The sequence below is a fragment of the Phoxinus phoxinus genome, assembly GCF_949152265.1.
Source record: "Phoxinus phoxinus genome assembly, chromosome: 11".
NCBI lineage: Eukaryota > Metazoa > Chordata > Actinopteri > Cypriniformes > Leuciscidae > Phoxinus > Phoxinus phoxinus.
Genome location: NC_136886.1, coordinates 21,609,464 through 21,635,800, shown reverse-complemented (window position 1 = coordinate 21,635,800; position 26,337 = coordinate 21,609,464). Strand labels below are relative to the sequence as shown.

The following is a 26,337-nucleotide window of genomic DNA, read 5'->3' as shown; positions in this document are numbered from 1 at the left end:
CCTCATGCTGGTCTAAATACTTGCATTCCTAGGACTTTTGCACAGTACTGAATATTGTGATGTATATTGTTATTTTAAACAATATAGTTGCTCATCTATATTCCCAACCATGCTTGTGTTTATATGTGTGTTCTAGGTGGTCCAGCAGCGTTCTCTCCAGGGAACCTGAGCACCAGTAGCAGTGCCAGCAGTACTCTGGGCAGCCCTGATAATGATGAATACATACTCTCCTTTGAAACCATCGACAAGATGAGGAGAGTCAGCTCATACTCTTCCTTAAATTCTCTTATTGGTGAGACTCCCTGTTTCAGCAACAGCCATAGACTAGACGGATTTCTTTGAACTTTAATCTTGAGATGTGTACGAAATTAGTTCTACACACAAGATATTTATTTAAAATCTGTCTTGAAGTAAAACATTGCACAATGCTGCTTTAATGTTAAGCTTGCTATAAGCGGAATGCTTATATTCAGCGGAATGCTTATATATTCAATGGCCCCATGGTCGGTTATTGACCGTCAGGGTGATACAAGACCTGATCCTGATCACCCTTTCAGGATTTCTTTGTGATAACCAGCTTGGATGTACATTATCCCGCTTATTACGCAGCTACTGTACTTGCTACATAAGTAAATAACTGGAACAAAATATTAATTTGAGCTGAGATATTTTATTAGTATGCAAAACTTCCTTGAAGTAAAACCATTCCTAGCAAGCATTTTGAGCAAATATGAACAAACAAGTTCAAACAAGATTTAAGGGATTATGTTGTAGGGGAAATACCACATGAAGAGACCTGTATGCTCAATGAAGACCAGGAGTGAAGCTATCTTAAGATATTGAAACACTAATACCTATAGTCAAATGGATAATCCTGCTAGCGCAATTAGACAAAACTTAGGCAATATTGTTCCCCTTCAAGGCTGAGTTTTGTCAGGACTTCACTGGAACAGAACAAGAAAGTTACATCCACACAGGGGACAGAGCACTGATACAAACTTCTATACATGATTCACTGTCATATTTAGAAAGCAAACATCTCAACGCAAAAGAAAAGGAACTATTAAAAAGAAAGAAAAGTAAAATAAGTGAGACGAGAGTAGTTAGTTGGCTTGCATGACGTTGTTTGGTCTTAACCTCCGTCTTAACTCATTTTACCATTCTTAAGCCGTAGTTTTAACCAAATGCTTTGTTCGTATCCTGAGTTTTTAAACTCAGATGTTTGTCCAACCCTTAGCGGAGTTCTGACCAATTAGACATTGTCATTAGTTTGGGAAATAACTGTTTCTCCTCCTCTCACATAAATTACCTCTTATCTTATTAGTCACATGGCCTCTTCATTTTCCTGCACTAGCAGGGTATGATTTAGACCTGAATTTTAGAATGAGAGTGAAATATGTTTTACATGGATTTGCTTCATACCATAATTTAAGAAATAGAAAATCATTCATGCTGATACCAAGCATAATTCCTATGAACTATTAAAAAGTTATTAAAAATGGCATAAACAATGAGTGATTACAACATGATAGTCTAATGTGTGGGTTACATACATTATGTAGGATTACTGTATGCAATGTAATGACATTTTATTATAAATCCGACTAGCATTGTTTTGGAATAATCTGATTCATTTTGATCTGTAAAGGCAGTCTCTGATTTTAGAGAGGATTTCAGTCCTGCTGCTTAAGGGAGAGGTCAAACACAGGTCTGACCAATTAGAATAAAGTATTTAAGAGAGCGATTTAATAATTATGATTTAAATATTCAACCACTTGACAACCCTAATAAATATACATTAAAGCCTAAACAAACAGAACATCCAAACAGAACTAACAAAGTAAATGTCAAAGAAACAACATCATACTAGACTCAATTTAAAACCTGCTGGTTCTTGTCAATATTCCAAGATGTAAAATGTCCATCCATATGAACAGATCACATAATTGTTCAGTCATAATCAAATTATTGACAGAGCAAATGTGTAGACCCATTTTATTTGTCTGTAAGATAATTGGTTAGCCAATATGACACACCAGTTCTTATAAAACTTCTAATCTATGATTTTTTAATCTCACTGTAATCTTGATCTGATGGTTAATGGAAGATATGACAAAAACAGACTTACTGCAGTGAGAGGTTGCAAATTAATTGATGACTGAATTTAAATAATTTTTATGTGAACTCTTACAGTTCTCACATGTACTGAGCTAAACTGAATTGAATCCTGTTCCACACAAGCTTGGTATTTTCCCCTTCTCTGAGAATTTAGAAGGAAGTCAATCTTTGTTCATGTATGGCCTCTGCAGATAAATGATTAAATCAAGAGAACAGAAAACTAAAAATCAATCCGCAGCAGAATTTTGCTCATTTATTTTAGTGCTATTTCAACATATAGATCCTCTAAATTGAAGTAATTTAGTCGCATCAATCAAACCTGCTGTAAAAGCTCTTTTTCTCTCTCTCACTCTTCATTATCTGACATGTATTTTTTTCTCTAGTCAGCCCCTTTAGATATTTCAAATAGTTACTTTTGTCATTGTGAGTCCAGATTGAGGCTTTGTTCCAACATTCAACCTATTATTATATCTGATTCCATTATATTTCAATCCATTTAATTTGTTTCGGTCTCATTCAATCGTTACGTTTTTTGGCTCAGCATTCTGTATTCAGCCACACATGCATCCTTTTTTTTATTTTCTTCACCCTTTCACTACTCTGAGTTGCATCAGTGCAGTCCACACCAGCACCTTACAAAAACTCATTTTATCTTTATCCTCTGACCTCCTGTCAACCCATCCTTTCCTTATATTCTCATTTTCCTCTACTTAGTTTTTTTTAAATATATATATATAATCTGTGACTACTGCATATCAAGTATGAAGTCCTTACTTAACCTCCAGGAGCGACTGTGCTTTGCATACATAAATCAGTAGCCAGGCAATGCAGAAATATGAGTGCTAGCACAGCAGAGTCCGGGGTTTGAAGCACCTTCCAGTTAACATGGATAATTGGATCCAGGTTATTTTGTATAGCAGGTGTTGTGCTTGAAGTAAAGTTGCAGAATATATCATAACAATGTATAAAAGGTCAAATAATTTAACTAGGAGTGTCATTCAGTTGATAGAAATCACAGTAGATAGAAAAAATCAGTTCAGGACAAGATATGGAAATATCTGTAGGTACTGTAATATAAATATTCTGCTCTAAATGTTTCTTTGAATAGATGTTAATAGATATCCATTGGTTAGATATTGTTTTCTTAATGGAGACATTTAGCACAATGAACATTTTAAATGTATTCTTCTCTAGGATTTTTGTCTGGCATCAAATCTCTACAAAATAATTTTTATAAAGAATAATAGCAATCATGAACAAAAAGTCATGGAAAAAAGGATGACTTTTTTTGGCAAAACCGAATGCAAATCTGATGCAACAATGCATTGACAATTGCAAGCCCACACTATTTATTATATTTTTATAACATATTTTATTAGTCATTAATTACTAATGATCGTTGCGACGGAAGTGAATCAATCAAATAACTTTAGCTGGACAATAACCTTATTCTAGAGCTGCTGTAAAGCCAAAACAATCGCTGTTACTTTAAAGGGACAATGTGTAGTTTTTTAAAGTATTTTATTAACTAAAATCAATGTCTTTATTCATAAATATGTCCTCAATGGTGTACAATTACCTCTCCCAATGATCCGACTTATCCTCGTACGCAAATAATTTCTTATCTTTATTTACATGGAACAGGCAACTCCACGGAGGCTTCCATGTCGTTCCTCCATCTTGAAAAACTATAATAGTAGAGAGGGACAAAAAGTACTAGGCTACCACAACGCGTTTTCGTCCAGGGCCAGCGTAACGTTACGTGACTGACACCAGCTGAATAATGCGTGATGCGTGTCACCGCCCCGGTAAATTTGAAAGGTTGCACTGCACGGTACTTCATAATTCAGGATCATACTTATGCCGAGCCACAAGAGAAATGCCAAAATTGAATTTAAAAGGAAACGTGACCACTAGATGTTTACCACATCATTATGATATTATTTACCACTGGAATAATATATTATGATATGCGTAATCTGCTATGATTAGGGAAATGTTTTGTCAGTGTTATAAACCTTTAACTTCATTATTGAGTCCATTTCTTAGTGTGTTTTGAAACTGTGTCAGGTTGTGACAGCACACCACTGCAGTCTTGCTGAATATTTCATGCCCCTCTGTAGAAAATTATGGCTCTGTTTACATCGGCAAATACAAATAAAGGAGTGTGCTAGAGCGCCGCCCCATCCAGTATTATACTCTAATTTTCTCCACTGGTGACTATTTGATGGTTGTTGAATTCTCTTAGCTGCATATTTTTAAAAAAAAAAATTTGTTTTTGATTTGTTGAAAATTACTACTAATTTCAGTTAAAATGAATTAAGATCAGCATTTAGAATGATGGTCAGAAGACAGTTTATTAGCTTCCAGATCATTGAACATCTGCGTTCCGTACCAGCTGTTATTGTGTGGATAAAGAAAAGTGCAAGAAGACAGAGTGAGGTGGAGGAGGTGTCCCTAGAGACTGTGTTCAAGAAGCGCTTTGGATTGTGCATGCGTTAGTATGGCAGACACACTGTGCATGCCAATGATGAGGGGCTCCACACTCACACAGCACCACAGGGAAAGCAGAAAGTCTTTCCGCATCACAAATACGCTCATCTGCCTGGTGGTCTCTTGACGTTCACACACTCTTCCTCATGCGCTCCAGCACAGGTACACTCATCCGGCCGATAGGCACACATTGACACATTACAGATGTGCCCTGTCTCATAATGAGGTGAGGATGTGCACCTCTACGTAATTTAAGGAATGTGTGTTTTGATCACCTGAGTGGTGCAGAGCAGGATGAACTAGTGACTGACACTAATGACATGCTGCAGGCGATGATAGAATGAAAATGCATGAGAATTGAGAGAAAAAAAAAAAAAGAAGTCGTCTTATGTCATCTGCGGTTGCTGGTTCACTCTAGGGATAGGAGAGAAAATGTCAGATTGAAATCAACGTTTTCCCACAGCTGTTTCCTGCTTCTGAAATTACATAATTTCCAGACCAGGCAATAACATCATGATAGTGGCAATGACAGCTTCTAATGAAAGATGGATGAGATCTACTGATTACTGATTAAATCAATAATTCTCTTTTTTTTTGGTACAGGGAGGTGAAGTAATTAATGACTGTACCGGATTTTCAGTTTTATCTGTTTCTTTTTCTTGAATGTATTAACAAAACCATAAACAGCTTTAACTGTCCTGTATAGACGAAAAAATGTCTTCAGTGTTTGTCTATTCTCTGCAAAATTTGGATTGGAATTGTTGTAATGGTGCCATAATATTGCTGATTTATGATTCCATGTAAGTCATAATAACCTGGTATTCTTGTAACTATCATAACATATGTAAATTACCACAGAACCATGAACTAAAAATACCACTGTATCATCCAATAGCATCACTGTACCATGCTGCAGCGGCAGTACTGTTTTGTAAGGACTATCCCAGGGAAGATCTGAGCTTCAGTTTAACTCTACTGTGTTGCTTCTACACAAATTCTCATTAAATGCACCAATTAAATAATGTCCTTAATTTAAAATGAAACTAACAAAATGTTTTCTCTTTTCAGGAGTGTCTTTTAACAGTGTATATACTCAGATTTGGAGAGTGTTACTGCATCTAGCAGCTGATCCATTTCCAGACGTCTCTGATCTAGCCATGAAGGTTCTCAACAGCATCGCATACAAGGTACAGACAGTCCTGGGATCCTCATTACACCTGCCCCATTTTACTGTGCTTACCAGGGCTTGATGTTAACACATGTGGGTGGATTTCAGCAGTGGTGTGTAACGCATTCACTCCTACTAGCCATTTTTGCGGGTTACGCATTCACTCCTACTAGCCACTTTGGCTGGTTGAATTGTATAGGCTATATAATATATACATTTTCAATTGTAGTCTTTTAAAAAGGCATTTGAAATAACAAACTAAGTGCAATGTAGTGTTGTCAAAAAATCCTGATCAAATCCTGAAATTCTGAAACTCTTCCAATACTAATTTTCCTCAGAATAGACACACAATGCCAACTGTGCTTTCTCACTCTCTCCGACAGTGAGTTGACACACAAACCGCCTCCCCTCACTCACTCATTTAATTTGCTTAGGATGAATATCGTTGGTGTTACAGGGCTTGAATTTCGGCATGAGATTGCACGTATTACGCATAATTTTACTCATTCCCTCAGATTTTGTGCTTGGTTACACCCAAAGTGTGCGCACATAAAGCCACCTCTCAGTACTAAATTTAGTTATTTAGGGTTATATATTAACCCTAAAATGTACGTAAACCCCGCCCCCAGGAACACGCAGTCCATGTTGAGAAGAGGAAAAGTTGTTGTATAGACCTCTATATATCTCTATGGCATCGCTGTCCAGGAGTAATTAGCTTTTGAAGTGGATTTACTTAATGTAAAGTTAACGAAAGTTATCATTAGGATTGTAATGTTTAAAGCAGATGTCTTAACAAATGTCAGTAGAACGGGAAGATTTTAAAACGAGCCGTTCATTCATAAATACGCAAGATCGCTGTGAAAATACAGACCGGAAGACAAAAGACAACGAGTGCAACGCGGAAAAGGGTCTATAAGGCTACATAAGGTCTATAAGAGTACATTTGTGAGTCAGCTCAAACTTTAGCATCCATCTTTTCATCTAGCATCTAGCATCCATTGAATTCTTCCTCTGTGTCGCTTCTGAACAACTCCGCCAACTAGAGCACCCTCTCGCGACGGTAATGTTTTCTCTTGGTTCATCAATATGTATGAATTAATTTTGATATATCGCACCTTTTGATATAAGTCACACCTGACTATAAGTCACAGGACCATCCAAACTATGAAAAAAAGTGCAACTTATAGTCCGTAAAAAACGGTAGTTAACTCCACATCAGCAATATAAATTCATCAACTAACCATTCAGAGACGTCCTGTTGTATTCTACATGTTGTCACTTCTTCTTGAGTCTCTCCACCATTGTCTGACTCCGTTTTATCTTTAAAGGGGTCATGACATGGGTTTTTTTATTTTATTATTATGTTCCCTAAGGTGCAATTATAGTATTACTATAGTTTTTTTACAAAAAACTTTTAAAATGTAGTGATTTATGACCTTTTCCCACCCTGTTTCTCATCCTCTGATTCAAACAGTCTGTTTTGGGGGTGTTTCCCCTTTAAGAGTTCAGTGTTAACGCCCACTGTAATGATTGGCTAACGTCAGTGCCTATGCATCAATTATTAACGCCCCCAGCCAGAACATTTGCGGATTTGGCGTATTTAAAAAGTAGTTTAAAGTTTTAAATACATTACTTACAGTTTGCGTCGTCGTTGTTGAGCCCAGAATAGTCGGCACGGACTTATCTTTGAGCAACAGTTTTCTGGCAAAGCCAGCATCATTTTGGGATTTGTTCTCAAAACAGTCATCCTTCAAATGTATAGAACAAACGCTTAAACTAACACTGCCGTGACTGAGACGTCCGCAAAAAATAAAGTGCATCCATTTTTCCCTGACGACTGGATCTTTCGCAGCGTATTCAAAGATGTTGTTTGTCCACAACCAGGAACAGCACATCTGCGCGGCATCGTAATTTCCCTGTACACAGACCCACTCGCTGTCCGTCGACTGAACACTTGTGAGGCGCGCGGGCGCGACAATGATACGAAATGAGCGTAGTTGTCTTGCGCTTTAAACGTAGTTGTCTTGTGCTGGAGGCGGTATATATATGCAAACGCTGGTACGTCACTTCGTACCGTGACGTCACTTCTTACCATGGATCCAGAACGAGCTGTATTTAGAGCTTGATTAAATAAATGATTAGTTTATAATGGGGAGGACGTCTTAAGCTATGAAACTTGCAGGACGTTTTAATGGTACAAAGACCTCTTATATACCAAAAGATCAAGGCAAATTTGGTTTCTCATGTCATGACCCCTTTAAAGGCAGAACAGTTTCTGTCATTTTAGTGTGTCTGCGTGAGGTAATAGCAGCTGCTAACACACACAAGCTCTTGAAACCCCGCCCTCTGTGCAGCTCATTTGCATTTAAATGACCAGGCACAAAACGGTGCGTTTTTGCAAACCCTCAAAAAGTGACAATTTTAACATGCTATATAAAAATATTATTGTGCTATTGTGCGGTATTTTGTGCTAAAACTTCACACACACACTCTGGGGACATCAGAGATGTATTTTACATCCTGATGAAAAGGGCATTTTACCACCCCTTTAAGTAAGAAAACGCATGTGTAACAGTATAATGGATAATGGATCCGTGTGTCAGGTCTTAATCGATTTGTGTGTCAGGTCGTAAAGTGACAGCAGCCTAATTTACCTGCTGCCAAATTATGAGATAATATAAAAAAATATATACATGCCATTTTTTTCCCCATGGTCAGGGAAAATGCTAAGTGGATAACTTGGATAGCTAAGTTATAACTTTGGAAAACCGTTAGCCACAGTGGCTGTTGAGCAAAAAAGTAAATGTCTAGTCCTGGTGCTATTTATACATGCTAAAATATTTGCCTTTATTTGTTTCGGTCCAGAACATTTTGTGCTACAACTATTGGAGAATAAAACTTTGTTAGTGTCAAATTTTTCTGTTTTGCCTATATGTCGGAGGTGGGACTTTTATTTTGATGGCACTGAGAATGCCAGCCCCTGAGCACACAACAACATTCACCGTCTTCATTTGTTTGACATCTCTGTTTAACAGTTTTGTCTAATACGTACAGTATGGAAGCTTGTTTCCGCAGTAGAATAAAGAAACTAAAAAGGTAACTGCTACTTTTTAATCTCACAATTCTGACTTTCTCTCAATTGCGAATATACATCTCACAATTGACATTTGTTCTCAGAATTGCATGATTTAAATCACACAATTGCGAGTTTTGTAAAGTCGGGATATAAAAGTTTGATGCTTTTTTTTTTTTTGATTGCATATTTATATCCTGTACATTTGACTTGTATTATATATATATATATATATATATATATATATATATATATATATATATATATATATATATATATATATATATATTATATATATATATATGTATATATAACTAACTATAAGTTGACAAGTTACTTATAGTTAGTATAATGTCTAAAGTGTACTATCAAAATAAAGTGTAACCTATTTTTCATTCATGAAGCAAGTCTTGCAAGCATTGTATACCCTGTGCGCTCTCTCGTTCCCAGCGCGAGTGTTCCCCAGGTGCACTGTGGCGGTCTAGCTTGTGCAGGGACTGTCAGTGTCTCCCCTTAAAAACGAGCTACGCCCTGTTTCCAGGCAGCGAGCCGCTTCAGATACTTCACTAGGTGTCTGGCACTTCCATTGGTGTCAGAATGGGTAGGGAACACGATCACAAATGGTTATACACTTTTATAATGGTCTGTTTGCATGCAGACCACCCCACCAGCGGATTACTTGCAGCAGTGTGTCTAGTTTGTCGCAAGACTGTTTTGAGTGGGTTGCGGAGTGTGCACTCAAAGAAACAACAACAATGTAATTGTATGTTTTTTTTATACAAGACTTTTATTTTGAAAGACATGTCTGAAAGCTGTTGTCACTTCTGTCTGATGCAGTTAAAGTAAAGAGTGCCTGAGAAAATGTGTTGCCTGATTCAGTATCTGCAGTCAGATAAGATGTTGTCAGGATATATGTCGGTGTCATTATTCTAACGTTTTTTTCTAAACTTGTTACGAAATAAAAAGTCTCTCACCTCAGAAAAACAAACTTTCCTATCCTGTCAGTCGTTGTACTGATGCCTTTGTCACTCTTCAATTCCATGCACAAATGTGTCAGAGCACACTTTATATCACTGCATTATAAATAAAGCGCAAAAGAAATAAAATAAAAAAAGTTATGTTGTCAATTAGCAAGTAATGAAAAAAAAAAAGTATCAATAAATTACGTAACTGGTTCGTCATGTGTTACCTGGAAAGGATTTCAGGTATAAAATGTTCATTCAATTCTTCAGGATTAGTTTCCATATGTTGGAAATGGGAATTTTCAATGCTTTAGCTATTTTCTTACAGCCACTTTCTAGTTTGCTCAACAATCTTTTGTTGCACATCAGAACTATATTCTTTGGTTTTACAAATTTTTCTTCGTATCAATTACCAAGGGGTTATTCGTTCTCACCCGCTTCAAAGGCAGGCGGAACATTTCCTCTTGTGGGCGGACCGAAACCTCATATCGATAGAAGCAGTCCATGTCCCCCGCCTTCTGAATTGTGGCCCAGAAGTGCTGTCCAGGGCTGGCACAGTTCACAGAGAATGGAAGCTGCATCCTCAGATGGTCCAGATAATTTAGAGCCTGTTTGGGGAAACGGAGGACGAATTGTTCGCATTGGAGTAGAAATGTGCATTACCCGTTGTTCTTTTCACTGTTGAGTAATCCCCTACAAGGGGATGCTTTATCAAGCTGCTGACGCAAAATGGTCAAAATCATGCCACTGGTGCTGCACAAGATCAGGGAGGAATAGGAGACTGTGCTACTGGTCACGCCGAACTGGCCAAACCAGCCATGGTTTCCAGAGCAAGTGGAACTTCTGGTGGCTTCCCTGTTGCCAGTTCCGTTAAGGTGATAATACACAGGACAACTTTTTGAGCAATGTTGCTGGGAAATGTTGGCGTCAACGGGCAACCAGATGAAACACAGGGCCCATGACCAATCTAAATTATCCAGATAGAAAGTTATTGCCCAATGGGAAAGTGCCCAAGCAACAATCGCTCGGCAAGATTGCCCAGCAACATTGCTCAAAAAGTTGCCCTGTGTATTATCACCTTTTTTAGAGCGACCTGTTGTCTCAAGAGACTGACAACCCATGCCAGAGCAATGGAACCTGCATGGCTGGCAGGTCAGTGAAACAGGTGGACGTTGAATGTGCAACAAAGGGTCTTGGATTTGATTGCTGAAGCAAGAGCCCCGTCGACCAGACCAGATGCCTTTACACTCTGAAATGGAAAGTTTTTGTGTCCTGGGGTGTAAAGCGAGAAAAAGAGGACCCATCAACCTGCTCTGTGTTGGTCATTTTGTAATTTCTAGGACTGTTTGGATAACGGGCACACACCATCCACTCTAAAAGTGTATGTGGCTGTCATTTCAGTTTTTCAGTCGACCATTGATTATTGCTCAGTAGGGAAGCACAATTTAGTAGCAGGGTTTCAGAGTGGAGCGAGACTGCTGCATCTTCCTCATCCTAACCTGGTACCCATCTGGGATGTGTCTCTGGTGCTTAGCGCACTTTCCGAGCCACCTTTAAAACCTCTGCATGCAACGCTGCTTAAAGTGCTCTCATTTAAGACTGCACTTTTACTCGCAGTGGCGTGTGTGAATAGAGTTGGTGATTTATATGCTCTGTCTATAGAAACTGCTGGTTTGGAGTTTGGTAAAGATGACTATATGGTCAGACTGACACCCAGGACCAAAGTTCTGTCTACACCATTTAGGCCACAAGTTATAATGCTAAAAGTGTTTGCTCCTCAGGAGGCTGCAGCCCCATTCATGCTTTGCATGCTTATGTGGACAGATGTAGCCATTTTAGGCTGACAGAGCAGCTGTTGGTCTGTTTCTGAATTTGTAGTTAAGGTCTGCCGCTTTCAAAACAGCGCTTGTCTCACTGGATTGTAGAAGCTATAGCGTTAGCGTATGCTTCTAAAAATGAGACTTGTTCCATTGTAGTTCATGCTCACTCTACTAGGAGTATGGCTTCTTCGTGGGCCTGGAAAAAAGGGATGTCTATTCAGGACATTTGTTTGGCGCTGGTTGGTCTTCTCAGAAAACCTTTGCTAGATTTTACAACCTTCAGTTTCCCTCTTTGGCAACGCATGTTTTGGTTGTGCAGAGGGATTGGTTCACAGGGATTCGCTATTGGTGGTTTTCACAGCTGCCCATGGCCTTCCCTGTGAACTGCGTGGTTTCAACTAGGTCAGGTACCAAGCTCTGATCTGATACACCGGTTTGGAGTATTTATTCCTTGCCTTAGCTAAGCGTTCATGTTATTCTCTGCCTTGGCATGTGTCTGTGTGTTGACTTATGCTTAGTGACAGAAGTAACTTGTTTATTTCATCAGTTTGTTACGTTATGAGTTTATTACCCTTGAGTCAGCTCCTTGCCCTTTTATAGGCTTGTCATTGTCTTGTCTTCTTGTTTATTTATGTTAAAAACAAAACAAAGGTTGACCAAAGTGCTTTACATAAAAATAGCCAGAATACAGAGAGTTACAGAAATCCAGATACAAAATTTGATTACTCTTTCAGAATCTGCTTTTGATAAAAAAAAGGTCCTTGACCTTAGTCTCCTTGACCAGCACATACTGTAACGTCCCCTAGAAATATAGGTTGAATGGCAGTATGAGTCACTTGAAATTCACTTGAAAATGTGTCATTTCCACAACAAATATGCGCAATGTGTCATTTCCACAACAAATATGCTCATTAAAATCACCCAAGAGTAAAAAGCGGTCATATTTTGTAGACATTTCACTCAAGAGATCAGAGAATTCAACAACAAATCTCAGAACAAAAACGTTGTTTTTTAGGCCAATGCACTAAAGCGACCGTAACAGGGTTTGTAGCTGTGATTTGAAACCATTGTAGTTTGAAACTCTGTTGCAGTGGTTTAGCCGAGAGTAACTGACATTTGAAAGGCTTTTTTGTATGTAGTTATTAGTCCTCTCCCACAACCCAACGGGCAAGGAGAGTTGAAGCATACATAGATCTCAGGCTAAAGTTCAGATAGCGGTGATAAGTCTCCAATAACAAATAGGCGTTTGTCAGAGCTAGCTTGTTTGGTATTAAATCCTTAACAGGAGATTTCTCACAGTGAAAACAGTGGAGATTCCTAAGATCCACACATCTCTCCTGAAAGAACTCGACACCACCGGTTGAATCCAGCCTCATGACCCGAAACAATCCGGTCTCAGACAACGGCTAGAGGCAGTGAAGAAATCAGGCATGTCGACTTAAGACTAGATGTCAGCAGCATCTTTAATTTAACAGCGATGCCACCACAACATTTTTTTTTGTTTGTTTGTTTTTACTTAGGCTAGTAATAGTTTTATGTGATATTGGAAATAATGACAATTAATAACTATTTCATGATATATATTGTTATCGTGAAATAAAATGATTCATATAATGGCATTAGATTTTGATCATATTGCCCAACCATGGTGTGTATACTGTATTAAAGTTCCATTATTACCACAGTACTTTTTTTTAAGAATTCAGAAGACTTATATAAATTAAGTCCACAAATTCACTGACCTACATACTACATCTGAGCCTGACACCTACTACTGTTAAACTTTCCACATTCAGCCCTTTGTTATTGAGCAAATGCGATTAAAAAGAAACTGCTCTCAGTGACCTAGTACTGTGAGCAGCAGCTCTGAGAGGCAGCCGTAATTTAAGAAGGCAATAACCACCGCTGACTTCTGTCTCTCAATATCAAGCCGTGTCAGTCCCCAGCTGAGGCTCCTCATCAATGGCCTATGGATCCCTACCCACATGTTGCACAGCGTTAGCACATAATACTCCACTAATGAATTAGCCTGAGCTGAAAGAGCATTACACTATTCTACTCACCAACTGTTCTGTTCGTCTTCCATATGCTGCATTATGCCAGTGTATCAGATAAAACTAGTGACACTACTAACTTTACTACATTGTAGCATCTAGACCAATCAGACACAATTATTTATTATGTAATGAATAATGCAAACAGACGTCTAAATACGGTAGCAAGCAATGCTTCAAGTAGGCCCAAGCAGAGTCCGAGATGTCTGTTCTCCCACTGATCATTATCAGCTTTTACTCCACCTTTGTTAACACTAGTCCAGCTACTAGTGGACCTCAGACACATTCCATGTGGGGTAAAGTAGCCACATTTGTGTATGATTATTACTCTCTTACATAGTTTATTTTGTATTGTATACTGTTTTACGCATACTTTATTATATAATTATTAGATAATGTACCCTTTTCCTATTCAGTTTTATAATCACTTGAGACATGCACAATTTTGTATCCAAATTCCCTATTTGATCATACATTCTTTAATAGTGTTTTGTGCTATGTATTAATCCTGGAATGACCGTGTTATTATTTCTCAATTAATCAATTCGTATACAGTATATATTATTCTTAGTATCTACGAATTTGTATTTTGGTGACCTACATGATCTTGTATATTATATGTTGATACCTATGCAAACATATTAGTGTTACAAGAATCTTTAAGTTTCTGCATCAACTCCCAATCCAGTTACATATGCAAATTACCATGCTCAAGACGAATGATCGTAAAACGTTCCCTCTTTCGGGAAAAGGCTATGGTAAGTTATCGTTACCATTGGTTCAATGTCACCTGGAGGAGTGACATCCCTCACAAATTAAAGGGCACTTCGGAGTGACCACCCCAAAAGGCTTCAACACATCGATTAAGCCATGTGTAACATCCTCGACCATAACGGAGTCAAACTAACCCCGCAACTTCAGCACCATTTATTCGTCCAATGCGGAATAAATTTATTTCAACTTCAACATCATTGACTTTCAGAACTTACTTTCTTCTGAGACTGCAGACTCTTTCAACAGCTGAGGCATTGCAAGTATCACTTTTCCATTTCCCATGTAGACATCATTTATATGTATGTATTTGTTTAGATTACTTATGTGTTTGTGATTTAGTTAAACAAAGCATTTTTGTACATTCTTGCAAGTTGACTCTGGTCTGCTTATAAATTGAATGTAAAAAAAAAAACTGGTCTGCATATAAAAAACGTCAATTTAACAATTGTAATCACAGCTACTTGCTAAGAAATCGTTATTTTTTCTGTGGAGTTATAGATTATAAAATATTTTCTGAGAGTTGATAGATGACCATAATATTATATATATATATATATACAAACATCTTCGAGAATTTACTCTAAAAATCTGGTTTCCTGACTATGCCACATGCATCACCTTAAAAGTGGCTTCAAATGTTGTTCTCGGGTATGTGACACTTCATTAATCAGCAGATTTGTCATCATATCTCTTTTGAGCTGGGGTTTTTGATTTCCAGAAAACACTCTCACTTTAATGTGAGAGTGTATCATAAGAAAACTATAGAAATACTTCATAAAATTCAGTTACTGCAGACTTGCTTTTCTGCTTTAACTAAAACTCCTCTTTTCATGTGGACACCATGCTGGGCTATGTTTTTTAATTGAATCTTTACAGTGTCTGTATAATCTCCTGTTACAGAGTTTGAACTGGAGAGAGGGGAGGGGTAGACAGTTCTTAAAATTATCTGACAAAGTATCAAACACTCTGGCTTGATTTCTTGGGGCTGCTTGCATCACGTCTACATCTGCTTGAGGCCAAATGACAAACAGCTTTTTTTCTTTTTTTGAGCTGGACTGATTGATGTTTAAAAGTCTCTAAACCATGATTGCAGAACTTTTCGAGGTTGTTTGTGCAGAGGGTCATGTTGTAAATTTCTAATAATCAAACTCAGCTTGTTTTGTCTTTGACCTTTCTTAAGTTCCGGAGCAGCAGGTGACGATGAGTGATTTGTCACGCTGACATTTGTGCAGTGGTACTCAGATAGACCTGCTGAGTCCAATCAGTGCAAAATAACACACACACACAAACACACACCTTTGAGCCTGTTCTGACTTACCCAGACATCTACTCATACTAGCACTAAAAGTACAATATATACTGCACTGGTGATAAAAATATAGAAAGACCTTACGCCAGCATTGAGAGTAATATACTACTACAATATACCACTGCATCTTGTTACTATAGACCTCTTTGTTGTTTTGCTATAGTGTTTGTGTTTCAATAGTCTCAGAAAGATCCCTCGGCTACTATCGTAACCTCAGTTCCCTGAGATATATCGAGTATTGCGTAGCTATACGCAGTGGGGAAACTCCCTTTCCTCGATTTACTGAAGCTTATATGTAAAACGCATTTGCAGCTGCACAAGCTAGCACATTGAGCATCAGACCTGCTCATAGACTGTGCCTCAGCAACTGCACTTCCAATGGCGTGGGCGCCCCACGGGGGGTGGCCTTAGCCTATAATAGTTCCGCAAAATCGCCATTATAGCAGGTTTTAACGACTGAAGCGACAACTCTCCAGGTTATTTTGGTGCGGCCGGCTACGCAATACTCGTTCCCCATCTCAGGGAACTGAGGTTATGATAGTCACCGAGTAGTTCCCTTTCGAACGGTCACTTCGTATTGCGTAGCTATACGCAGTGGGGACGCCCTATAAAACGCTGCACCATAAATAACTGGTTGCCACCGTGACTCAGGATCCCTGAGCACACAGAACAAGCCATAAAAAAACCCAATATATATATATATATATAGACACAGTCGGGTCTAGAATAATATATATGTGTCAGTAATACCACTGACATAATATACCCAATAACCTCGACACCATCGGAATATACTATGGGAAAATTATAACCAGCCCAAGCGGGTTTTATATACATGAATGTGATTGTGCACAGTAGTATTTAGACAAGACCAGACCCCGTCGGGCCTTAATCATACCGAAAACACCTTCGCCTGAAGGGAAGGCACTTCCATATTATAAAACTTCATAAATGTGGAAGGCGAGCACCAGCTGGCCGCATCACAAATATCTTGAATGGGAAAACCAGATGACCAAGCCCATGACAAAGCCATGCCTCATGTCGAATGGGCCTTGATACCTATGGGGCAGACCTGACCCACTGAGGTATAAGCCATAGAAATGGCATCCACTATCCCTCTAGACAGTCTTTGCTTAGTAACCGGATCCCCTTTAGATCGGCCACCAAAGCAGACAGAAAGCTGTTCTGAATGTCTGAAAGACGCAGAACGCTCCAGATAGATTCTCAGTGCTCTGACAGGGCAGAGAATATTAATCTCCCCATCCTCGACAGAAGGGGGAAGGGCTAATAATGTGATAACCTGAGTTCTGAACGGCGTTGAGAGCACTTTGGGTATATAACCATGAGGGTGACTTTGGAGGGTGACCCCTATTCCAAACGCCAAACAGGAGGGGCTCACAGAGAGTGCCTGCAGATCCCCCACTCGCTTGATAGATGCCAATGCCAACAGGAGAGCAGTCTTTAGCGAGAGAGGCTTAAGGTCAACCGACTGGAGCGGTTCAAAAGGCGGACCCCTCAGAGCCCCCAGGACCGTGGATAGGTCCCAGGGAGGCACAGGCGGAGGTCTTGAGGGGTTAATTCTCCTAGCCCCTTTCAGAAACCGTACCACCAGTTAGTTTTTTCCCAGTGATTGGCCAGCTATCAGAGCATGATGCGCTGCAATAGCTGTCACATACACTTTTAGAGCGTGGACGGGGAACGGCCTGCGTCCGACAGCTCCTGTAGGAAGGAGAGCCCCACAGGTACCTCACATGACTCTGGGTCAAAACAACTTTTCAAGCACCAGCTGGAAAAACTTGACCATTTTAAAGCATACAGGCGCCGAGTAGACGGGGCCCTGGCTTCAGAGATAGTGTTTAAGACCTTCACAGGAAGGTCCCTGGGTACCCGTTTAGGGGCCATACATGGAGGGCCCATAAGTCAGGTCGGGGATGCCATATTGACCTGTTCGCCTGGGAGAGGATGTTTTTCCGCATTGGAACAGGCCATGGGACTGTGTCTGACAGCTGCACCAGCTCCGGGAACCGCGGTCTGGATTTCCAGAGAGGGGCTACCAGAAGAACTGGGCATCCGCTCTCCCTGACCCGTTTGATGACTTGTGAAATAATCTTTGAGAAGAACACCGTGCAATAAGTGTTGTCTCTCGAGGCAAAAAGGTCGACTTCAGCCTCTCCGAACACACTCCATATCAGACTTGACCGTCTGTGAGTCAAGGGACCACTTGCCTAGGGGAGTGTTGCCCCGTGAGAGTATATCCGCACCCAGATTCTGAATGCCCAGGATATGCGTTGCCCTCAGAGAGCTCAGATTGGTCTGTGCCCATGCGAGGAGGTCTCTCGCCATGGCATGCAGGCTGCCTGGCCTGATGGCACCCTGGCGGTTTATGTAGGCCACCACCGACATGTTGTCCGTGCGGACTAAGACGTGGTGACCCTGTCGATTTGCCAGAAAAGTTTTCAGGGCCAAACCAACTGCTTTCATCTCCAGAAAGTTGATATGTAAGCTCTGCTCCGTGCTCGACCAGAGGCAGGCTTTGCCCTCTTGCAGCGCTCCCCAACCTAGGTTGGAGGCGTCTGTGAACACCATTTTCCTCCTGGAAACCACTCCCATGGTCACACCCTCGATGTACCAGTTCTGAGCCCGCCAGGGAATCAGTGTTCTTAAACAACCGTGATTCACCGTGATGCGCAAGGCTGCCTGACTGCCATGCATGGGTTGGCACACAGTGTTTTAGCCAGTGCTGCAGCGGGCGCATACTCAGTAATCCCATACGGAGTACTGATGATGCTGCTGCCATGAGGCCGAGAAGTTTCAGAAATTTCCTGAGGGGCGCGCGCTCGCGCTCTGAATGAGGCTGCCAGCGTCCGCACCGAGAGTGCGCACTCTCGTGTGAGCCGCGCTGTCATCGTCACAGAGTCCAAAACTGTACCCAGAAAGACAACGCTCTGACTGGGGATCAGTTTCCTTTGTCAATATTGATTGTGAAACCCAGGCATTGTAAATGGCCTAGAATCAAATCCCTGTGCGCTAGAAGCTCGGTTCTCAGGGGAGAAAGCGCTGCATCCATACATTCCGTGAATGTACGGGGCGCCAATGACAGACCGAACGGCAGAGCGGTGTATTGATAAGCCTGACCCTCGAAGGCGAATCTCAAGAATGGCCTGTGGCGAGGGTCTATCTGAATATGAAAGTATGCATCTTTCAGATCCATTGTGACAAACCAATCCCCGGGGCGAACTTCCGCGAGGATATGTTTGATAGTTAACATTTTGAATGGCCGTCTCATGAGAGCCTTGTTCAAATGTCTCAAGTCTAGAATGGGTCTGAGATCGCAGTCTTTTTTCGGGATTAGAAAATAGCGGCTGTAGAAACCAGAGTGCTTTAGCGCAGGGGGGATTATCTCTATTGCCCCTTTTGCTAATACATTCTGATACTTCACCTTCTATACCACTGAGGTGCCTCAGCTTTTATCGTTCTCACCAGTTCTTGGATTTAAATAATACAAGAAAGTTGGATTTGGAGTAAAGTAATAGCAGGAAAATATGAAATTGTTTATTTGTGCAAACTATATAAATAAAAAGTAACAGATATTAGCTGTTCCAAACACTAGTGATCTGCCTAAATCTAAATAAAATAACATTCTGATAAAAAAATCTTTGTGTAATTATTTTACCCAATATTTTAGTGAGATGCGTTTATACTTTTTAAAGCTACAGGTGTATTGTAGACAGCCTACAAATGTAGGCATTTGTGATGCATAACTTTAGAGGGCACCTACAGTTTTAGGATGCTGCCTATGAAGACAGTAGGTAGATGTTTGTCTCTCTTGTATTGGGGTGGTGCAATGTTAATAAGAAAATAAACAAATCTATTTCTGTATATCTAATTTATTTATTTGGTCTTATGATCTCTTTCTCCTCAAGTCTTTTTCCCTGGTTGTTTACATTTCAATAATTCACATCATATCTTTTCTCTCTTGATATTCATATCTGTTTTTCTTTTTTAAATTAATGAATCTGTGGGACACAAACACAAGCATTTTAATGTTTGATCTGCTGCCCAAACACACAATAACTTTATTTCTGTCTACTCAGTCATGATGAATCTGTCTCTCTTTATTTTTCTCTCTCTTTCATGAGAGGATGGGATTGTTAATTATATTTTGATGAAGCAAATAAGTCAACTCTCTGGGTTTTTGTAGACAGCATTGTTTCGGATTTGTACCCGTTTAGGTTGTGGTTAGAGTTATGAGGAAGAGTTTTGCTTATGCTTTTTTTGTAAAACAGATATGCATTCTCTATATGTGCATGCATTAACTGTATTTTATTTTACTTGCAGTCCTACAAGGCCACCAGAAATTATTTTTGTTTCAGTGCTTAGCTAGCAAACCTTGAAATGGGACCGTAGTCACCGCTCGTAGATGGCATTTTTGTTGGTTTTAAAGAATAGCAGAGTTCACACCACGGGCCCTATTTTAACGATCTAAGCGCATGGTCTAAAGCGCAGGGCGCAAGGGCAACTTAGGGCGTGTCCGAATCCACTTTTGCTAGTTTAATTTAATCAGGACCAGGATGCACAATTGTATACTACATTGTTATAATACAAATGCATTCTACACTGCTTCTCACATCAGGCCACCATGAACGCTCGCACACAGAGGATTCTGGACTCAGGATCTCTGACCCAATCAGCGCCTGCCAGCCCCACCAGCAAAGGAACACTCATACATCAAGCAGGGTGAGTTACTCACACTTAAATATGTATTAGATTAATATAAAATCAGCAGCAGGACCATATAGTCATCTGAAATGATTTTTTTTTTTAAATAGCATGTGAAAAAGCAGAATTGAATAGCTTGTGCTTCTATAATTTTACTCTTCTTTGCATCTATTAAATAACATCCTGTTCTTTTTTGGGTTATGTTTATTGGCACTGGCTAATAATTTTGTTTTAACATGCAGCATTGCAGTGCATGCTGACCTTCTTCTTTTGCAGCACATTAATATGTTTGTTATGGCCCTGCTTGTTGGTGTTGTAGTGCTTCCCACAGATCCAAACGCTCTTCATCTCCCTCCAGCGGATCTCCTCCCATGCCCGGTGCCTCCAGCTCCAGCCTCACCCTCACCAATGAAGTGCCCAAACCGCCGGTCCGGGACGTGCCGCCTGCTAGGCCACCATACACACCGACTCTGGGTGGTCAGGCGCCCCACTCGCAGCAGTTCCCACGCACTAGAAAGATGTTTGACAAGGGCCCTGATCAGGTACAGCATTGATATTAGTTTCCCACATATCTTCCTCCATCCTTCTGTGTTGTTAATTTGTAAGAAAACTGTATTTTGCAGTCTTTGTGCTTTTCTTATGTTGTGGCAGCCTTGTTTGTGGTTTAGACCAACAGTAGACATTAGTTGTAGCATATTTGTAAGATTATAACAATGAAACCAAGCCTTGTGCCATGAAACCAAGCCTTTGTACCATTTACAATGGTACAAAATATTTCTATTCATCAAATAAAGGCTGTTCTTTTAAACTTTCTATTCATCAAAGAATCCTGAAAAAAATTTAACATGCTTTCCATACAAATATTAAGCAGCACAACAGTTTTGAACATACATATTTCATGCCCACGTTTTTCTTAATTAGTAAATAGTTGTGTAATAAGCAGAATAAAGCACAGTCAGACTGATCACCCAGTCAGCGTTTATGTAGTGATTCGGTTTACATATTATCATTTGTCTGGTGTGTTCCTCAGGCTGCTGAGGATGGAGATGAGACGGCTGCTCACAGGAGCTTCATCAGTGTGAATCTGCAGACAGGTCTTTGTGACTGGAGTGCCAAGTATTTCGCTCAGCCAGTCATGAAGGTGAGTGCTGCATGGATTAGTGTTGAAATCGAATTCATTTACTTCTAAATCAAACTAAATGAGTTAATTAATTGACTTGAAATCATTACTTAAGATCTATTCAGAGTGATTTAAACGTGTTGATTTAGCAATTCAACTTTAAATAATATTAGTAAATGGATATGAAAGAGTTGGACCTCACTTCTAATATTATCAAAAAAACAATTTGCCCAAAGTGAAGTAAAGATTAGTGATGTAGTGTCTGAGGAATGTGTACGTGGTCAATATTTAACTAAAGCAAGGAAACTATTAAAAACCACCAATTAAAAAGTCATGGGAACGAGTTCTAAATAATTTTCTAAACTGTTTTTGGAGGGAAATATGCAAACTGGTTTCAAACATTTCAAAATGGCATTTGAAAATCCTTATGCACCTTGTAATTTTTAAGGACCCCCATACGCTGATAATGTGAGGGACACTGGGGTAAGATTTCATGACTCAAAGTTATGCTAGTTTTTCTGTTGCCATGGGAATGGCATGACATTTCTTCAACCATTTATCTTCTTTTTTTTAAGACAAAAAACTTTCTGCCTGTTCCCAGCCAAACTAGAGCTGCCAAACTTCATTGTCCCCAGAGGGGACTTTCAAAAATACAATACTGCTGCTGCAGGATTCAGTGTTATCCCATAAACCAATATTTTTAATATCTATATGTGTTTGGCTCCTTTGTCATGTTTTACTACAGGGTTATTCTATACTATCTATTATACTACCCTTTCCACTGTGAATTGTGTAAATATATTTCCAAAAGCCAGAACACAAAATACAATCATACTACCATGTTATTTGGGCATGTACCATGTAATTCCATGGTGTATAACAATGTTAGTCATTCAGGACCGTGGTATTATCATCACCGCCACAGTATTTCAGTAAGGAAGGTCATTTGTTTAGTGTTTTTTTTTTTTTTCATTGTCTTCTGTAATTGTCATTTACGACTTTTCTGTGAAAATGTGTTTGTGGGTTTTGTGTCCTATCCTGATGCAGTATAATGCATTCCCATCAGTATGTGATCAGTGAGGAACACACACAGCCTTTGGCACAGTGCTGAGAGTAATACCTCATGTTTACTGCAAGAGAACAAGACATGTAATAATCAATAATGTGTGGGAGACAAAACAGCATAAAACATCAATAAAGTAGCATACACAATGTTGCTGATAGGACTATGTTGACAGGTTCTCACTCTTAGTGTGTTCTGATGGGGGGAGATGCTGGAAAAAGGATTGGTCAAGGTGTGAGAGAGGTCAGCATGACTTTCACCAGCCTTTTTTTCAACCAGGATGCATATAGATTTAACTGGGATGTTAATTTTTTCAACACATCACACAATGCACTGCAGTTTCCATTTTTAGTGTGATGATTTGAGCCAAACCAATCAAGAGAATGCATTGACGACTTCTATAGCAATTGTGTAAGAATTAGACCAAGAGAGCATATGCAGTATATATACTTTAATTTTATATAACTTTTCAGAACTAAGACAAACAGTCAAACAGCTTCATTGGTATTTACATGAAAATTCTTTCAAAATATAACATTGAAGGAAAAATGGTTGGTACTAGCACTATATTAATAACAATATATATATATATATATATATATATATAAATATAGCTGCAAGCAGCGATTACGGGCCCAAGCCGGTGGCACCGCCACCCTGGTGCCTTTAGTTACACTAAAGGCACCGGGCTGGCGCTGCCACCGGCTTGGGCCCTCCATCGCTGCTTGCAGCTATATTATATATATATATATATATATATATATATATATATATATATATATATATATATATATATATATAAAAGCCGCCACCCCGTTGCCTTTCGGGTTCCTGTGCACGACGGGCAATAACGTAACCCCGCTTTGACTGTCGAGAAGAAGTCTGCTTTAGAGCTTGCATCAGTGTGAGTTAGAGGATGGATACCCGACCCGAGCCCGACGAGACCCGCCGGTACCCGACGGGCCGGGCCGGGTTCGGACAGATATTTAGAAATGATGTTCGGGTTCGGGTCGGGCTCGGTCACATCAGCGCGATAAGGCATTGAACATTTTAAATTTAAAACAGCTTATTATGTAGGTAGCCGATGTGCCTGATGCTTTCACTTGATGCAAACGTTCGTTTTTGTGATTAAAATACATGTAAAATATTACCATAACATCCGTCTTCCTGTGTGCGGACATTTGTTTATGTAGCCGTGACAACGAAACGCGTGCATAATGTGCGCGCGCCAGGTGTTAAGAGCGCTTGTTGCTCCGCGCGCTGATGCGCTTGTCCTGTTGACATTTCCGATTGCCTTCCTACAGTTGCTTAATAAAAGCGGGCTTTCCACACAAAAAAACGTACAATTGTCATTAGTATGAGAAAAAAATGGGATTTTAACTGTCGGGCTCGGGTCGGGCTCGAACATAAATATCTTTATGCCTGTCGGGCTCGGGTCGGGTTCGGTTACTGCTCTGTCGGACGCGGGCCGGGCTCGGACTGAAAAATTTGGCCCCATCCGCAATCTAGTGTGAGTCTTTCTGCTCCCCTCCAAACACACACAGAAAAGGGGGGGGCTGTCTGTGTGTGTGCCCTCCCTCCCTCCCTCCCCACACACACACACACACACACACACACACACACACACACACAGAGAATGGCAGGGGGAACTCTGTCAGAGAGAGACAAAACCACATTCAAACCAAAATATCTGACTTCCTGTTGGTCGGAGCTAATGACTGTAAATGAGAAAGTTGTCCGGATCGATAAGCACAATATACAGACCGAGTTTTGTGACTGTAGGTAAAAATAACCCACCCACTTTAGTCAAAAGTATCTTAAAAGTAACACACTTCCTGCTGCCAGTTGGTGGCGCTATAACTTTGACTCACAATAGTCACATCCATGTGATCGCCCTCTTACAACAAACGCACTGCTGAAGTTTCATCAAGATCAATAAATGTATGAAGACGTTATAACACATTGTGTTTTTCTTTTCTCGCCATAACTTCGTTTCCTCGCCACGGCCAAACCGTTCGAGATATCAAAAATCCGTCCGCAATTTAGCGTCCTCAATGTCTTGACTTCATGCTGACCGAGTTTGGTGGCGATAGGATAATTTTTCTTGGAGGAGTATATCAAATTCCAGGGGCTTGCATTTTCATACAGCCCATAATAGCCGACTTCCTGTTGGACTGGCGTAAAACTTAGAGCACGAAAGTTGTTCGGCCCGATTAAATCTATATGTGTACCGAGTTTCATATTATTACATGCAAACGTGTTTGATATATGGACCAAGTTTTTCGGACCACGTTCAAGGGGGCGCTGTTGAGCTCCCCTGCCACGCCCGGGTACCAGCTTCAGCCCAGCCCTGATGGCCGCAGGTTCTGACCTGTGTGCAAAGTTTCAAGAGTTTTCGAGCACGTTAAGGGCCCCAAAAGTGCCCGAGAAGTCCCACACAGCAGAGAAAGGGTTAAAATAAAGCCCCCCCTCCTCTCTCACACACACAGACACTGAGAGAGACTGGCAAAATTCCCATCAAATCACATTCAAACCAAAATATCTGACTTCCTGTTGGTCGGAGCTAATGACTGTCAATTAGAAAGTTGTCCGGCTCGGGGAGATAAATATAAATACCGATTTTTGTTACTGTAGGTAAAACTAATACCCCATTTTTGACTAAAGGTGGCGCTACTGAGCCCCTCCACCGCGCCCGTTTCTGAAACTTCACACATGCCTAGTACCTAATAAATCTGATATGCATGTTGAGTTTCATGCAATTTGAAGCATGTTAAGAGCCTCAAATGCACCCAAAAAGAATATTAAAGTTTGATGCGTTGCCATGGCAACAGTATTTAAGATATCAATAATCCTTTCACAGGTCTACATCTGCCGTGTGTTTACATTATACAGATGAAGTTTGAAGCAAATCGGGTAAAAATAAGAGGGTGATTTCAAAGCATTTTGAAAGTGACACACTTCCTGCTGCCAGTTGGTGGCGCTATAACTTTGACTCACAATAGTCACATCCATGTGATCGGCCTCTTACAACAAACACACTGCTGAAGTTTCATCAAGATCAGTTAATGTATGAGGATGTTATAACACACTTCCTGTTTCCAATATTCGCCATAAATTTGTTTCCTCGCCACGGCCAAACCGTTCGAGATATCAAAAATCCCCTCGCAATTTAGCATCCTCCATGTCTTGACTTCATGCACACCGAGTTTCGTGGTCATCCGATGAATTCTCTAGGACAAGTGTTTCAAATGCCAGAACATGCGTTTCCATACAGCCCATAATAACCGACTTCCTGTTGGACTGGCGTAAAACTTAGAGCACGAAAGTTGTTCGGCCCGATGAGATCTATATGTGTATCGAGTTTCATATTATTACATGCAAGCGTGTTTGAGATATGGACATGTTTTTGAATCCCATTCCAGGGGGCGCTGGCGAGCCCCCCTGCCACGCCCGGGTCCTAGCTTCAGTCGGGCTCTGATGGCCGCAGGTTCTGACATTTGTGCAAAGTTTCAAGAGTTTTTGAGCACGTTAAGGCCCCCAAAAGTGCCCAAAAGGTAGTAAAATAATAATAATAATAAAGAAGAATAAGAAGAAGAATAATAATCCTTAGAAAAACAATAGGGCCTTCGCCTTTTCAAACTTAGAGCACGAAAGTTGTTCGGCC

At 40.1% G+C, this 26,337-nt stretch overlaps 1 protein-coding gene across 5 annotated transcripts in view; it reads left to right on the top strand.

The window, feature by feature from the left end:
- The window catches only part of rptor (regulatory associated protein of MTOR, complex 1), a 237,387-nt gene that overhangs the window by 165,065 nt on the left and 45,985 nt on the right, over positions 1-26,337 (top strand). For 3 of the 5 annotated variants that reach the window (XM_079627479.1, XM_079627476.1, XM_079627477.1), the window contains exons 21-25: positions 137-292; positions 5,680-5,798; positions 20,405-20,508; positions 20,810-21,032; positions 21,521-21,631. In XM_079627479.1, the coding sequence (XP_079483605.1) occupies positions 137-292; positions 5,680-5,798; positions 20,405-20,508; positions 20,810-21,032; positions 21,521-21,631 (713 nt within the window). The remainder of the gene's footprint in view (positions 1-136; positions 293-5,679; positions 5,799-20,404; positions 20,509-20,809; positions 21,033-21,520; positions 21,632-26,337) is intronic. The other 2 variants (XM_079627480.1, XM_079627478.1) reach the window with 1 other exon arrangement.